This window comes from Papilio machaon, chromosome 3 (assembly GCF_912999745.1).
Source record: "Papilio machaon chromosome 3, ilPapMach1.1, whole genome shotgun sequence".
Lineage (NCBI taxonomy): Eukaryota > Metazoa > Arthropoda > Insecta > Lepidoptera > Papilionidae > Papilio > Papilio machaon.
Window position 1 is genome coordinate 1,349,616 of NC_059988.1, and position 16,773 is coordinate 1,366,388.

Consider the following 16,773-nt stretch of genomic DNA (forward strand, 5'->3'; position numbering starts at 1 on the left):
AAAACTTTGTACGATGTAAACCCATTACGTAATGATTAAGCCTTAAATCTCGTCGACAGAGGAAGCATGGGCTGCAACATGACGTCACAAAGGCTTTGCTGAGCGACGGCAAAGCTGCGAGCTGTTGTTTTATTTATACCGATCACGTGATCAAACGTAACGAGCACGCTGCACACAAATAAGGCCGATTTATACCATAAACAAAATTCATTATACATACATACATTTATACAAAGACGATGGGCAAAGCTTGAAATAATGTTTCTATTCGCAATACACATATATATACAGATTGATTTTTAATGGACGAATCAAAAGCTTTGTGGTGGTAGAGCACTTCAATATCTATCGTTCAAGGCCAAATTATGTTACATAGTTATTTAATTTTTTGTAAAAAAAAATCAGATAATTGACTGAAGTTCGCCTGTGCGATCCAAGTGTTATGTTTACAGTGGTTTTTTTTTTCTTGTACAAGGCTAATTGTTAGGCTGTCATACCGTTATGCCTTTTATTTAGATTAACTCACATAACAAAACGGTTATTTTATTTTTAATATTCTAAAATCAAAAAGTCAAAATTTCTTTTGCCTTGCATTTGTTTTTTATATAAAAAAGGAATTAAGAAAATTAAAGGCAAACATCTTTTATAATTTTCGTTTAAAAAAAGGATTGATAAAGGATGTCTATAAAGAAAAATTAAAAAAGTTTTTATTGAAACAATAGATATTGTTTTACATTAATAACAATATAATAAATATACATATACAGCGTGTTTGACATGAAGTTGAAGAAAGTAAAGAAATAAATTATATTTTATGAAAATGTTAATTTTTTTTATTTTGTTCTTTAGTGTAATATTTTGGACGCACGGGCGACATTCAGTGTTTTTTTTTACAAAAAATGAAATTACTTTAAATCTAAGAGATCAAAGATTTTGATCCGTCCATTGAGAATCAACCTGTATAAGACTTTTTGCAGTAAAAAAGTCGTCCCAACCCCAACATGGTCTTTTCACGTTTTAATCTTAGAAATCTCTTAATTGGAATTTTCCATAACCCATTTTAAGAGAAAAATATTTAGCGATATTTACTTTGCTCTAATTTTTATTTTTATATTGAAAAAAAATAATAAAGATCTGAACGGAATTTACCATTAACAATAAAAAATATAATTATGGTTTAGTGTGATAATTTTTCCTTCACACTACGTACCCCTATGCACAGTCGAATAGTAGAAGCTTTCAAACTTACTTGTCCATCGGTTTCAAATAATACCTCTATTTGCAAACGTAGCCGAAACGCACGCTATAGACACAAGAAACTTTGACAACTAACAAAGTTAGTGAACGGAACGTGGGTCTCTGTGTCTCTGCTTGGCGAAATGGAGAGGTGACAGTCTTCAACGCTTAAAGCCCTGTACCACTAACACGATAGCACGACGATATTCGCAGCTTGCAACTTCTATTTCAATGAGCAATGTATAAGTACGATTACCATTGCCACTATCGCGTATATGTCGTGCGTTTCGTCGCACTAGTGGAAATGGGTGGTTGTACGTCCACACAGTCGCAAACACTGCGGAGCGCACGAACTAAACAATAGCATGGAGTGCACCTTTGTTGTCAATGGCGGCCTTTGTTAAACGAGACCTCTTACAGCTCTTTGTGGCTTTGTACTATCCTTTATTGGTGGAACTGATAGTTTATCGTTGAGTTTAACGGACCGTAACATGAGCAAATCACTTAAGACTATTATTAATTAAAAAAAAAAGTTTAACAGCAGCAGAACAAATCGTAATTATCACCCTGCTCTGATCACGCTTTATGTGGGGTTGGCATAAAAAGTTTGGCCCACCAAATCGATCTATGCTTTCGTCATTTTAGTCTTCACTCGCTTTGTAAATCCATCTATCTCTTTTTAGGCTTTTATTAATACGATAAGTGTCAAACGAGGAAGCCGCCAACTGAATTCTCCCAAATAGCGACTGATGCCCATTTCCAACTACAATTTACCTGAATTGTTTGCGTTGCCTACCTTTAACCAATGGAGAAGGGGACGCACAAAAAGAGGACATTTTCCCCTTCCTATGCGTCCCCTCCGCCGCGAAATCCACTTCCCCTTCCCATCAGTTTCTTTTAACAAAAGGGTGGGAAGGGAACGTGGACTAAAATTAGTCTTTCGGCACTACACTCATCAGATGAAACGCGGAAGTGCTTCCACGTCAAACCTATCTTCTGTGTGGCCTACCTAGATATGTACATCCTACATACACTCCAAAATAAGAAAAAACGCAAATCAAACAAAACAAATAATATGGATAACTTCCTTTAACACATTAAATTATAAAAAATAACTTCAATTGTGTCAAGGCCGAGCAGAGTTATGCTGTTTACCCACTTTAACAACCGAAACTAGGTTAGATTTATTTATGTATGCAATTCAATTCGACGCTAAGCGAAATATTTTAAGCTAATATCAAGTATTTTGAATTTAAAATTTAATTCTGTTGCAATGAATGTGTGCACACAACGGTAATGGTATGCACACTTTTAGTCAAGTGTAAAACTTTGACTATAAAAAAAATGGGACCCATCTGCAAGCACTTCCTTTCGGTTAAAACATTTTTTATCAAAATCGGACCACCAGGGGCGGAGCATCGCGGTAACACACATAGAAAAAAAAAATGTGATCCGTCACGGGACGCCTGGCAGATGTGAAACATCGTGTGTGTACAATATGCATAAAGGTAATATTATTAAAATAATATATATATATATATATATATATATATATTGTTTATTCTATGAATAAAAACTTAAATCTTCACAAGAAGTACATTTATTTTCTACAAATTTTCGTTATCTCTTGTCACGTCGTTGCTATGGTGAAGTCGCGCTCATTCGTCGTTAACATACTCCCCCCCCTTGAAACTTGTGGTTTCAAGAAGCTAATAGGAATCCTTTGTAGGCAGATAGCAGACCCTGTTCAGGGCTCTCTTGATGACGCCCTTGGATGTTGTTACATCAACGACTCGGCGTATTCCGTCTGGTCCATTGTGCAGTGCGTGAATACGTCCCAGTATCCACTTCATCGGTGGTTGCTCGTCCTTCACCACCACCATGTCGCCAATCTTTATATCTGTTCTACTGTATTGTTTCCATTTGACCCTCTGCTGAAGCTCGGATAAGAATTCTCTGGATCACCTTGACCAGAAATGTTGTCTCAAGCGCTCCAGCTGCTGGTACCGATTAATAGACATCTTGGTTGTTATTGGAGATGGTAAAGACGACAAAGGACGTCCGATAAGGAAGTGGCCAGGTGTTAGAGCAGTGAAATCGTTAGGATCCGCAGACAGAGGTGTCAGCGGTCTTGAGTTTAATATAGCCTCAATTTGAGAGAAAAGGGTACTCAACTCTTCAAAAGTTAAGCTAATCCCTGGTCCTAACGTACGTTTTAAATGAAATTTTGCCGACTTTACGCCAGCCTCCCAGATACCGCCAAAGTGAGGTGCATACGCGGGACTGAATTTAAACTCTATGCCCTCACCGGCACCGAAGTCAGTGAAAGACCCGTTAGCGGCTTTAAGCATTCGACCTAGCTCGTTATTCGCTCCTACAAAATTCGTGCTGTTGTCACAGTGTATCGTTCTTGGTTTTCCGCGTCTAGATATGAATCGGTGTAAACATAGAATGAATGAATTTGTACTCAATTCACTCACAACCTTGGCAAGCAATCGCGCACCTAATAGAGCACCCTTTAACTCCAGCCTAGGTATAGTCAATTCAGGTTTTAATGTGGCTACCTTTGTTTTGGCGCAAAACAGATGGACTGCAGTCCTGCCTAATCTGTCAGTGGACTTGAGGTACAAACACACTACGTAAGCCATTTGCGAAGCATCCGTGAAGCAATGTAATTCCATACAATTTGGAGCCTGACAAGCGACGTGTCTAGGAACATCAAAGGTGGATAAAGCGTGTAAATTACTAAAAAAATCTTGCCATTCTTTCGCGATTTTATTTGGAATAGGATCGTCCCAGCCGTTTTTTAGCAGCCATAATTTTTGTAGCAACATTTTGGGAATTATAGTGGTAGCTGACAACAACCAAGAGGATCAAATAGTTTTGACGATGTTGAAAGAATATTACGTTTAGTAAAGATTGGATCAACGTCGCTCGTAGTTAAAAAACGTAGCGTATCAGTCTGAGGAGACCAGTTAAGACCTAGAACCGTAGACTCTTTACAGAAATCCTGACCGTCATTGGTTGTAGGGATATCATTGAAAATATCAGGTACATTCGTACGGAACTTCCGCAATGGCAAACAAGCTTCTGATAGTTTATTAATTACTTGTTTGACGTTACGTTGTAATTCTTTATTAATTACGATAGGGAAGTCTCGATATTGCGTGTAAAATGACAAGCCTTATTAAGGGGTCCAAAACCTACACCGGTTGGTCCAGATATCAACCACCCCAACTCGGACTCCTGAAGAGTGGGCTTGTTTCGCCCGAGTCTTATTTGTTGATCGCGTACGATCTCCCAAAACACGTCCGCTCCCAGTAGCACATCGATGTCGGAGGGACTAAAGAAGATCGGGTCAGCTAGCTCAATGTTCGCTGGTAAGTTGAACGTCGATATATCTATTTCTACACATGGTAGTCTTGTAGTTATTTGCGGTATAATATGACAAGGTACGTTTACATGGAAATTATTAATACGAGATTTAATTTGTAATGTACATTGCTGAGAAATAGTACTTATATTATTATTAATGTCAGATATTTTAATCGGATAGTTGGTTTCAGAGATGGATAAATTTATTTTCCTTTGCAGATTTTGTGAAATAAACGACGACTGGCTGCCATTATCTAAAAGCGCCTTAACAGAAAAATATTTATTCGAGATTGGGTCTAAAACGTCGACTTGCGCAGTACATAATAACACTGGGCCGGGCATCACGGCGGACAACGAAACTTCGGTATTATTATCGTCGCCGTGAACGCTGCCGGGTGAGTGAGGTAGTTCACTGTCTTTGCCTGGAGAATGAGATAGAACATTATCTTTAATTAATTTAGTATTACCTACCTCTTCCATATGCAACAACGTATTGTGTTTTATGTTACATAGACGACAGCATTGACGAAAACATCGAGAGGGACGATGGCCCGGTCGCAGACAGTTGGCGCAAAGATTAAGTCTGGCAACTTCACTCAACCGAGTTTCCACTCTCATGTTTCTAAACTGATCGCAATTATGTAATAAATGATTCCCTTTGCAAACAACACAAGATTTATTATTTGTGCGTTTATTGGTTATTACAAAGGATCTTGTTACTTTTGGATCATATCTATGAGAACCTTTTTCGTATTTAAAATTATCAGATTTGTTAAATTATAGTGTTTCCAAAATATAAGCTCGATTACGAAGAAATATATAAAAATCGTCCAGGCAGAGAGAGTCCGGTAAAGAACTTCTATATTCCTCCCATTTACAACTAGTGACGCCATCTAGTTTGGTCGTCATCATAAATATAATTAATGTATCCCAAGAATCGGTCGGTTCATTTAAAACATTAAGTGATCGTAAATTTTTGGTAAAATAATCAATCATATAACGTAATGATTGGTGAGATTCCTTAGTAAGAGGTTGAAAGGAAAATAATGATTTCAAGTGATTATTCACTAACAGCCTAGTATTATCGTACCTATTACAAAGCATCTCCCATGCTAATTTATAATTTCCAGCCGTAAAAGCAATTGAGTTTATGACGACAATAGCGCCATCTCTTAGCGAGGAACGTAAATAGTGAAACTTATTAATCTCCGGAATTTGGTCATTTTCATTTACTAATGAATTAAACGTATCGCGAAATTCTAACCATTTTAATGAATTTCCATCAAAGTGAGGCAAATCTATAGTCGGCAATTTGATATTAAATGATTTGGAGTGTTTGGATGAATGTGAATTAACTACCAAATCATTTTCGCCATTATTATGAAAGTTATGAAACCCTTCAATATATTTTTTCACTTGACAGATTAATGAACCAAAATTATCTTCCATAACATCCCTTTCATTTATCTGTTCTTCAGAATCAGAAGACAACATTTCGATCTTTCCTTGAATTTCATCAAATTGCGACATTAATGATTGGAATCGATCTAGTTTAAATTGAAGTTCATCAATTTGTATTTCAGTAATAGTTTTATAGTCATTCGTTTTTACATTATTAAAATGTTTGGTGAATATAGTTATTCTCGATTTTATGGTACTACGAGCACGGACCAGTGCCTTAAGTCTTCGGCCATTGTTAAAATCAAGATAAATTAAAAATACGTACGAGCGAATAACGTGCTAAGTAAAGCGAAATAAACAAAGCCAAACCGCGCAGACTATTGCTAAAAGAGCAAAACGGCCAGTCAGCTGATCCCGATGCGGACACCGCGGTGGCGCGGTGATCGGTGACAGCGAGGCTCGGCGCACTCGGCTGACCGGCAGAACTACGGACAGCAGCACGCAGGATCTGGAGGCTGGTGCAGCGGCGGCAGCTGGAGTAGTCGGCATACACCGATATACTAACTGCGATTTACAAAGTATAATGTAGCTATGATTTCTTTAATAGGAACGCCACATACTTATTTTTTGGATGTATAGATATAGATTCTAAACGAAATTAAGCAAATGGAGGCAAATTAAACTGGAAAAAGTCAAATTAGAATTTACGTTTTTAACTAAAATTGTTACTTCCTTTGTCGTTTATCAAAGTCCAATGCAGCAATCCTTTATCGTAATAACTGTTCTTAATGATTTGTTCTTGACGTCCATCCACGTCGAAGCCTGGCGTACGGAAACGGTCTACTTCCACAACGGGATTCGTCGGGTACGAGTAAACCACGTTGTCCCCTCAGCCTTTATTCTCCAACGTCCTCAGGTAGCGTCGGTTCGTTGCCGTGATGTATATTCTTCGACGATTATTTTAATAAATAATCGGACCTTTACATCACGTCGGCAGGGTCACCAATGTTTATTCTATGAATAAAAACTTAAATCTTCACAAGAAGTACATTTATTTTCTACAAATTTTCGTTATCTCTTGTCACGTCGTTGCTATGGTGAAGTCGCGCTCAACAACAAACAATATTAACAATATTCTAAAACACGATATTGAAGTTTTTCTAGTAGCTTAATATATATGCAAAGCAACGATTTAAAATGTTCGAGGTTCCGATCAGTTCAATTATCGGGGTTCCTTCATCCTGTGGAAAGTCCCCGGAGACAAGGACGGAAAGCATCATATTATGGTGGATTCAGGCCGGGTTCCGGTATATATGATGTATACCTTAGTATAGCTTGGCGACCGTCGCCACGGCAAGCGTCGCCAACTCAACGATTCGGTTTACAAGTGATCCTATAGATGTTTCACATCAAAAATACAGTCGAATTGATAACCTCCTTCTTTTTTAAGTTGGCTAAAAAGACTATTTTCCAATTACATATCTAAAACTACGACTGATTATTTAAAAATATATATGAATGAATGATAGTAACTAAATTCAAAGATCTGAATAACGACTTCACTGCCTTCTTGTGCTTTCTGCATTTATAATATTAGTAGCTATCGCCTGCGACTCTGCCCGCGCGGAATTAAAAAAATAAGTAGCCTACGTGTTCTTCCAGACTATGTTCATCTGTGCTAAAGTACATCAAGATCCTTTGAGCCGTTCCGAAGATACCTTCTAACAAACATCCATCCATCTAAATATTCGTGTAATATAAGTATGATGTATTGCATAGCTGTACAACTTTGTATTTGAATGAATATAAAATTTAGTATTTAAATAAAATTTACTACATAAATTGCTACACGTGTTCGAGTTTAGTAAACACTAATTTTGGTATGCTGTCAACGACATCTCGGAATGGATAACATTTATCTGTGTGATATCATTGTAGTTATATTTAGATTAGTTTGTACTACATCTGTGAAGTGGAGGCAGTCGCTGTGTGTTGTCCGAAGCGTGCACTGTTTTACGAAACTTACACACATTACGAATAAAAAAAAATCTCTAAACATTTGTGAATTAAAACGTAAGTAAGATTTTTTGTATATTTTTTTATTAATTTATCGATTTTATCTATTTAAATTGGTATTTCTTTTTTTAAATATTTGATACCTACATAAAATTATATCGTCACCATCAGCTTGCCCTTGTCTATGCGGGGCTCGACAAAATATGTTCTACATATCCTTTTAAAAAAAGGGTAAGAAGGGAACGTAAATTAAAATTAAGCCTCCAGCACGTACACTCATCAGAAAAAACGCGGACTTTCTTCCACTTCACCCGGTCTATTCGAGACCTCAAATATTGTTACGGGATCGACCATTGTTCTGTCTTCGAAATTCCTCTACATTAGTAGATATACACATTCAATCTCATTACATTCTTGTTTATGTGATCATAAATACACGTATGTATCTATATATTTGTATATATACTTACCAGTAAAAACATTACCTTCTTGTCAGTCGAATAAAAAATAACCATTTTAAATATTAAAGTCAATTTACTATTTTTCCACTAATCAGTTAGCCGCGCGATTCTAGCTTCGAGAATTTTTCATATTAGTCGCGGCTGCGGCATACAATAATAGTACTGTAGTAGTTAAACAGTACTTTATAATCTATATATATAAAAGAAAGTCGTGTTAGTTACACCATTTATAACTCAAGAACGGCTGAATCGATTTGACTGAAAATTGGTGGGCAGGTAGCTTAGAACCAGGAAACGGACATAGGATAATTTTTACCCCGTTTTCTATTTTTCATTCCGCGCGGACGGAGTCGTGGGTAAAAGCTAGTATTTAATATTCTCTTATCTACACTGAGCAAAACCTTATCAAACATAATCGTAATTCAATTGACCTCAAATAGACAACTGAACCATGACTGTTTATCACTTTGTGTTCTCACAAATTGTCTGACGTAAATATTTACGTTTATAAAATCAACGAGCTTTTGCCCGCGACTCCATCCGCGCGGAATTAAAAAAATATAACAAGTAGCCTATGTGTTCTTCCAGACTATGATCTGCATCTCTGCCAAATTTCGTTGAGATCCATTGAGCGATTCTGGAGATACCTCAAAGAAACATCCATCGATGCATCCATCTAAACATTCGCATTTATAATATTAGTTTATAAAATCAATTATACACTAAATAAAACCTAAAAATAAGCTTGTCAAAACTAAACCAAATAGTAGACTGCAGCCGTTTTCATTTAGTTTAATTTTCTTTGGTAAAAGTTTAAATTATTTAATTTAAACAATTAATTAAATTGAATACAAATAATAAATTATTTCTCATCATTTATAAGATGACTTTATTTATATAAAAGCTCTTAAACAATTCTGTAAATAAATCAATTATTTTTAACCTGTTATATTTGTTGTTCATAATTCTGACTGTAGTTTGTGAAGCCAACAAACTTTAACAAATAATGATACATAGAGTAGTGGAAAATACCACTTATAAGTTATATTCCACTACTCTATGGTTCTTAGATTCAACATTCTAGCTTATTTACAATCTATATATATAAAAGAAAGTCGTGTTAGTTACACTATTTATAACTCAAGAACGGCTGAATCGATTTGACTGAAAATTGGTGGGCAGGTAGCTTAGAACCAGGAAACGGACATAGGATAATTTTTACCCCGTTTTCTATTTTTTATTCCGCGCGGACGGAGTCGCGGGTAAAAGCTAGTTAAATATATAAATATTATGATAAATTATGCAAACTATCGAATGATAAAGCAATTTTAATTACAATATATTTTGTTATCTAAAGTGAATAATTACTAGTGAAATACACTTCAAGGGCTACTCCTCTTATCATCGTATCAAAACTTGACAGACATAATCGGTAAATGAAGATTAACATCTTACTAATGTTATAAATGCGAATGTTTAGATTGATGGATGGATGGATGTTTGAAGGTGTCTCCAGAACGACTGCAGGGATCTCGATGAAATTTGGTATACAGGTAGAGTATAATCTGGAAGAACACATAGGCTACTTGTTAATTTTTTTTTAATTCCGCGCGGACGAAATGGCGGCCGAAGCTAGTATTACATAATGATAAACATAGTGCTTTTGCTATCTTATCATTTTACAGGTTTTAACTGGCAAAACACAAGTATAAAAACATGCTGTCGTCCCTTTCATTCTCCACCAAAAAATCTAAGATGGCAAATTATGTTTTAGTGCGCATTTCGGCAGCGGAAACCCAAGATTAATATCAAATTTTTATGGAATTTTGGGTTTTGAACTTTCAGAAACATGGGATTCTTTTATTTCACATATATTTTTATTCGGTATTTAGTCGGTAGATGTCGCTGGAACAGTTATTGACTTTTACTTATTTAAAATCTTACTAGAACTCCGCCAACAACACTTGTATCAACATATTGTCATCCCTTACATTATCTTTAACAAAACGGGGATAACAATATGTATAACTATCCGTAGAGTTTAAAAGTGTATAACTAATTTTCAATCCCTACATATAGACCTATACAGGACTTTGAAAGTCTTGAACCTTTAGTTATTTTTTTCTTGTGAGAAGTATTTTTATTTGAATAACATCTTTCCATACAAATATTAAGACAATAATTTCTAGACCATTACAGAACAAATTTGATAGAAGCACGGAATACTTAGTTCATTATTTGTTTTGAAAAGCGTTTCTAGTGTAACACTCGAAATTCAGTTATAATTTATTTAACAGGCAATGGTGATGAAGGGGGATCGAAAGTCAAACTTTCCTCGAGAGTACGAGCGCTGGGAAGCAGATGGCGCCACCTGGATTATTCAGGATCTGCCGCCAGAAGACGATGAGAAATTTATTGAAATACTGGTTGACCATCTCAGCACGGATGAAGTTCTCTGTTCTATTACACGTAAGGTTATTTTATTTACTAGATTGGCTGAAAAAATCTTTCCCATGTTCCAATCCAAGCCAATAAACACTATTATGAAAATAAGCAAAGAGGCTAGTTAAATAAAACCGTTAAATTTTTCTATTTTTAGTCTACTTGTTTTAATTATATATTTTTTGTTTACAAAAAGTTTCATTGTAAATAAAAGATAATAATTTACGTACAGGAAAAGATAAATTACAAAGAATTATAGTTATTTTTATTTGTCGTAATTATTTTTTTGTTTAATCAATAATAATAATCAATGTCAAAAGTTAATCATTTTAAATTATAGGTTATATGAAAAAATTGACTTTTCATTTTTTTTTTTGTAAATGGTTTGGAAAAAACCTTACTATAGCATAATACAAAACAAAAACACATATACTAATTAACCTAAACAAACTGCCAATCATCGTTAGTCTAACATTTGTATGAAAATAATGCTCAAAACAATTAAATTTTGTCACTGCTAAAAATATAATAGAATAATTAACATAAATCACAGTTTATAATAATAGTAAGACTGGTTTTAAAATCACGTTGACCGTAGGTTGAGAGCATTGACGTGCGACGTGTACACTGCTAAGAATTACCGGCACTGATAGCTACGGATCATTCTAAAACAAATCTTAGAAATTGATACATTTTGAACGTCAGTGTGACTAGAACCAGCCCAAATGCACTTTTTGATTTATGGTTTTTGTCCTTAAAATACGTAATAAGTTAAAAAAGCTGGGCATGATATCTCATGTATCTTTTACATCAACGTTATAAACCATATTTTAGTAACTTGTTTTTTGTTGATTACGTAAAAATTTCGTACGCGTATCGCATAAGTATTCTTAATGGAGGCTAACTGGTTTAAAGCTGAGAATGTCTGTCGCTTATCATTGAACGGTAACTGGGACAAGACCAGTTAAAGGTTAAATCTCTGAGTATTAATTGCGGAAAGATTTAGAATTAAGGATAAACAATTCAAGATGTCGCTTGTAAATTTGTAACCTCAAAATTTATTCTAATGACTTGAGAAAAAGGAGAAAAAACTACACAATAATTATTATTCAAGGGCTTATTCTGTTTTGAGTTAGTGTATTTTCTAGGTCTTTTTTATTTTATTTTTGTATAAAAAGGTCAATCCAATGTTATTGTTATCCTAAAATATGTAATATTTTGGTACATTTTTCCTTTTTTTATACTCGTGAATTCAACTATAGTAATAACTTTAAATATTAACCTTAAGTTGTGAAATATTGCGTCGTAACTATTTTTTTATAAAGGATAAAATGCATAAGGAAATAAATTTGACCTTACGATTATTAGCGAAGGATGCGGTTTAAAAATAACCATTTCAAATTCAATTGTAGTAATTTAAACGTTACAAGATCGAGTGAACGTATATGAGAACATGATGTATAAATAAACTGGCTGACACCCGCGACTCCGTCCGCGCGAAATTAAAAAATCTTAAATAATTATTCTTACAGACTATACTCTACATCTGAGCCAAAATTTATTGAGATCTGTTGAGTCGTTATGGAGATACCTTGTAACAAACATCCATCCATACATCCATTTAAACATTCGCATTTATAACATAAGTATGATAAATGATATAGGGTTACAAGGATAATTTTGAGAACGGCTTTTTTTTTTTTTTTTTTTTTCTCTTTATTTTTATAGGGACTTTGGTTCATATGAACATGTCAGTCCCGAGAACGGCTTTTGTAGCATCATTAACAACATATTGTAAGGATGGCGTCCGTGGGTCCTTTTTTTAAAAAAATACAACACACGATTGATACACTTACTACTTTATTGGAAACTTACTAAACTACTCTATGGACTGCTCTGTAGACTGCACTGCGCTCACGATTGCCGCGAGTCGGACATTTTATATACTTTGTGACGTCAACGACGCCCAATGACAGCTAGGGGGTTTTTGCAAGAGTAGCAGTTACTCCCTATCAGAGCTGGGCATTAACTCGTTAATCCGTTAATCGTTAATCGTTAATTAACGAAGTTAACATTTTGCTTAACGGATTAACTTTTAAGTTAACTTCAAAAAGTGTTAACGCTTTTGTTAACTTTCGTTAAACTCAACTTCCGTTAATAAAAGTCCGTTAATCGTTAAATTAGAAATTTGGAGACGTGCTGTCATTTTGTTTAAATTACGCGACACGCCACGCTCATAAGTTCAGCTATGTTGGGCGACTGTCGGCGACTCGAATTGGTGAACGAACGAATTGATAATTGATATATGTGAAGTTCGCATGCAAGTGTGATGCATCAGCGTCCGGGAAAGACGTGACCAACAGAAAAAGAAGGTTCCAAATAGTATATTTCATTACGAGTATATAAAAGCAAGAGTATGTAATAGCCCACATTCCGAACGCTCTTTCTCCCTTCAATACGCCAGTTTATGAGCAACTGTATTAAAACACTTTTTTACTCGTGCTTTTTCTTTAGCTTTTCCAAACTCGGGCGTTCTCTTTCCCAACCGTCAAAATAATGTTTATTAAAAAGAAAAAAAAAACAACCGCGAAGTTTTTACAAAAAAAAATATCATTGAAGTTTTTATGATTCATGCAAATTTTTCCAAAAAGAAGCTCCTAAATTGTTACAATATCAGATTTAATGATTTGATTCAATGAATTAGGTTAGGTTTCATTTTATTTAATCTCATTAAATTTAATTTTCATTTCATATTAATAAAAATAATCTACTGAAGACTTGGCCGTTTGGGCATAGTTCACTTTGCCTTCCCAGAATGGGTGAAGAAAACAAAAAAAATCTCTGTTTGTATTCTTTTACGGTTGGCGCCATTTTTCAAACATTTTAGTTAGTTGAGTTTATTGTGTTGTGTTATTTATTATTCTATTAAATTGTTTCATTTTTCGCAACTATATTAAAATAGTTGTTTAGTACACGTGCAGAACTGTCATTACAACTTGTTCCAAACTGTCAACCCTCACCTTTGGCTGCGCCTCGGCTCGGGTAGACATTTGTCGGAACTCTTTGCAATGACAGGCTTTCGGCACTCGTAATGAAATATACTATAATGCATTCATACTTGTCTCTAATACTAATGTATTATAGAATGTATAGTCAAATTACTATTTTAAACAAGTGTCGCCACAATAAGTGTGAAATTAGTATGTATAATTTTGGTATGGTTAACTGTTAACGATTAACTTTAACTTGCGTTAAATTTTCGAAAATTTAACGCTTTAACGATTAACGAAGTTAATTTTTTAATTAACGAATTAATGATTAACGAAGTTAACTTTTCGATTAACTGTGCCCACCTGTGCTCCCTATAATCAACTGTTCATAACAGTATGTAATTATAATAAAAAAAAAGTTAACTGTATCCCAATTGAATGGACATATTATACATTTACAAACCTATACGAAGATAATACTGTCATTTGATCTACGTTAAAGTACTTCTTAAAATATTTACAAGGTCTTGCCGAACACCCGGAAAGCGTGAAGGGTATCAGTGATTTCTGGCGAGTGTGTCTCGCTGAGCGGACGAGTATCGCTTGCTACAGAGAGGACGACGGAGTGCGGACCCTGGCGGGGGGGAACTGTTGTGTTTTAGCGAAAAAGGACGATAAACCGTCTATCGAGGTTATTATCTTTTACTATATTTAACAAAGTATGTATTTATTTATTACAAGCTTTTGCCCTGACTTCGTCTGAGCAGAATAAAAAAACTTGTTAAGTAGGCTATATGTTCTTTCAGACAGTGTTCTACATCTATTCCAAATTCCAAGTAAGATAATAAGATTGAAATGTATAAAATTTTATATATTTTTATCAAATATTTCAGATACAAGGAGACGAATGGAATACGGTCTACGACGGTCTAAAGTTTGCAGAGGACAAACGCGATCCTTTTGAATACTTAGGTGAAGACAAGCTACTGGTCGGCTACGGTTTGGTTGTACGTCGGGAGTTCAGGGGCGCTAGGCTAGGCGCCCGGATACTCAACGCCAGGTATGCCACCGGAAGGTTGTCAACTTTGTTAACTTAAAATCGGACTAGGTATATTAAAATTGTTCTTTCTGTTATGTACAGTCACCTACTTTCGTGGTATTCCACTTACAGAAAAATTGCCATGCAATTTTAACTCTGCTCCTTCTTACTTTAGGCTACACTCGATATTTGTTTAAATGAAATAAATCTAAGGGATACCTTAACTGTAACTGCAAGTATTGTATAGCGTGGAATAATATTGTTTCAATGGTTATGGTTTCAAACCGTAATAGAAATTTAAACGATTGTTGCTTTTAAAGAACACTACGAACGAACGTGACTGTACTTGTTCGGTCAACCCCTTTAACTGCAACAGTGATATTTCAATTACCACAGTTAGTTATATGTTTTTAGCAAAAAGTGGCAAACGAACAAGTGACCACTTGAATTCGCCAAATTAGCGAAGTGACTGTTGCACTTAGACATTTGTATTTGCAGACGCGTTACCTACTTTTAATCGATAGAGGGACGCACAGCAAAAGAATGTTTCCCCTCCCCAGCATCCCCTCCTTCTGCCATATCGAGCACCGCCCATCCCTTCCTTATAACAAAATTATGAAAAGGGGAAGAGTAGTAACATTAAGCCTTCAGCAGCTAATGTGATTCGGTAATGAACACTCACGTTCATACATTACAGAGAACCTCTTTGCAAACAACTGGGAGTGAAAGCTGCATCAACAGTATTTACGGGCATATCATCACAGAAGCTAGCCGCAAGGTGTGGGTACAAAGTGATAGCGGAAGCCACGGTTCACGAAATGTCACAAGCAGGATTAAAGTACCCCAAAGACGACCAAAGATCGATCAAATTGATGGTCAAGAAATTCGAATAACAATTTCAGAAATCCCAAATTTACAAGCCGCTTTAGATTTTATTTCATCATCAGCTCACTACACATCCCCACTGAGGGGCTCGGAGCCTACCCCAAGTTAGGGATGACTAGGCCATAGTCAACCACGCTGGCCAAGTGCGGGTTGACTTTACACGTATCATTGAATTTCTTCTCAGATATGTGCAGGTTGCATCACGATGTTTTCTTTCACCGTAAGAACGTCAGATAAATGTTCATATGTAAATCGAGACTTGAAAAACACATTGGTACATGGCGGGATTCGAACCCAGGACCTGCAGATTGCAAGTCAAGTGCTTAACCCCTGAGCCACCGATGCTCTCAATTTTATTTAACGCTTAAGTATTTACCATCAGTCTGCCCTTTTCCTTACAGAGCTTCGTCATAGTAAATAGGGGTCATCTCTCCCCTGCATCCCTTTATGCTTGGCTACATCTCACCTACTACTCCTCCATACATCTCTATCAGCCGTCATATCTGAATTTACCCCTTACTTACGCATATCTTTCATACAATCCATACATACGTTGGTCTTCCTCTACCTTTATAGCCATATATTAAATCTATTTATTTAAATAAAAATTGAATAATTACTAACAATAAAGCATTTAAAAAGTCTATGTTGTTTGTTATAAGTTCTCTGTCCCTATATTTTTTTTGTAAAAGGATTTTAAATAAAACAATGTAATAAAACTTCAAACAACATTTATTAACGTTGTATAGATAATCTTAACTGATGAATATCTTGTAGAATATATTTAAGCTAATTAAAATTACAATCGTCAATATTAAAGTTAATTGTCCTGAATGTTTAATGTTGCCACTTGTAGATGGATACGAAAATCATAAATCTATGTAACATAAAAAAATAACGTGTCACTCAAACTGATGTTAAAATGTAC

At 35.3% G+C, this 16,773-nt stretch overlaps 1 protein-coding gene and 1 pseudogene across 1 annotated transcript; one reads left to right on the plus strand and one right to left on the minus strand.

Moving 5' to 3' along the window:
* Nucleotides 1-2,945: 2,945 nt before the first annotated feature.
* On the minus strand, nt 2,946-6,140 carry LOC123723533 (annotated as a pseudogene).
* A 1,845-nt stretch (nt 6,141-7,985) lies between these two features.
* Nucleotides 7,986-15,933, plus strand: LOC106711030. The gene is made up of 5 exons (XM_045686464.1): nt 7,986-8,085; nt 10,787-10,958; nt 14,446-14,612; nt 14,815-14,981; nt 15,658-15,933. The coding sequence occupies exons 2-5, from the start codon at nt 10,790-10,792 to the stop codon at nt 15,851-15,853; spliced, it is 699 nt and encodes a 232-aa protein (XP_045542420.1). The 5' UTR covers nt 7,986-8,085; nt 10,787-10,789; the 3' UTR covers nt 15,854-15,933.
* The last annotated feature ends 840 nt before the right edge of the window (nt 15,934-16,773 follow it).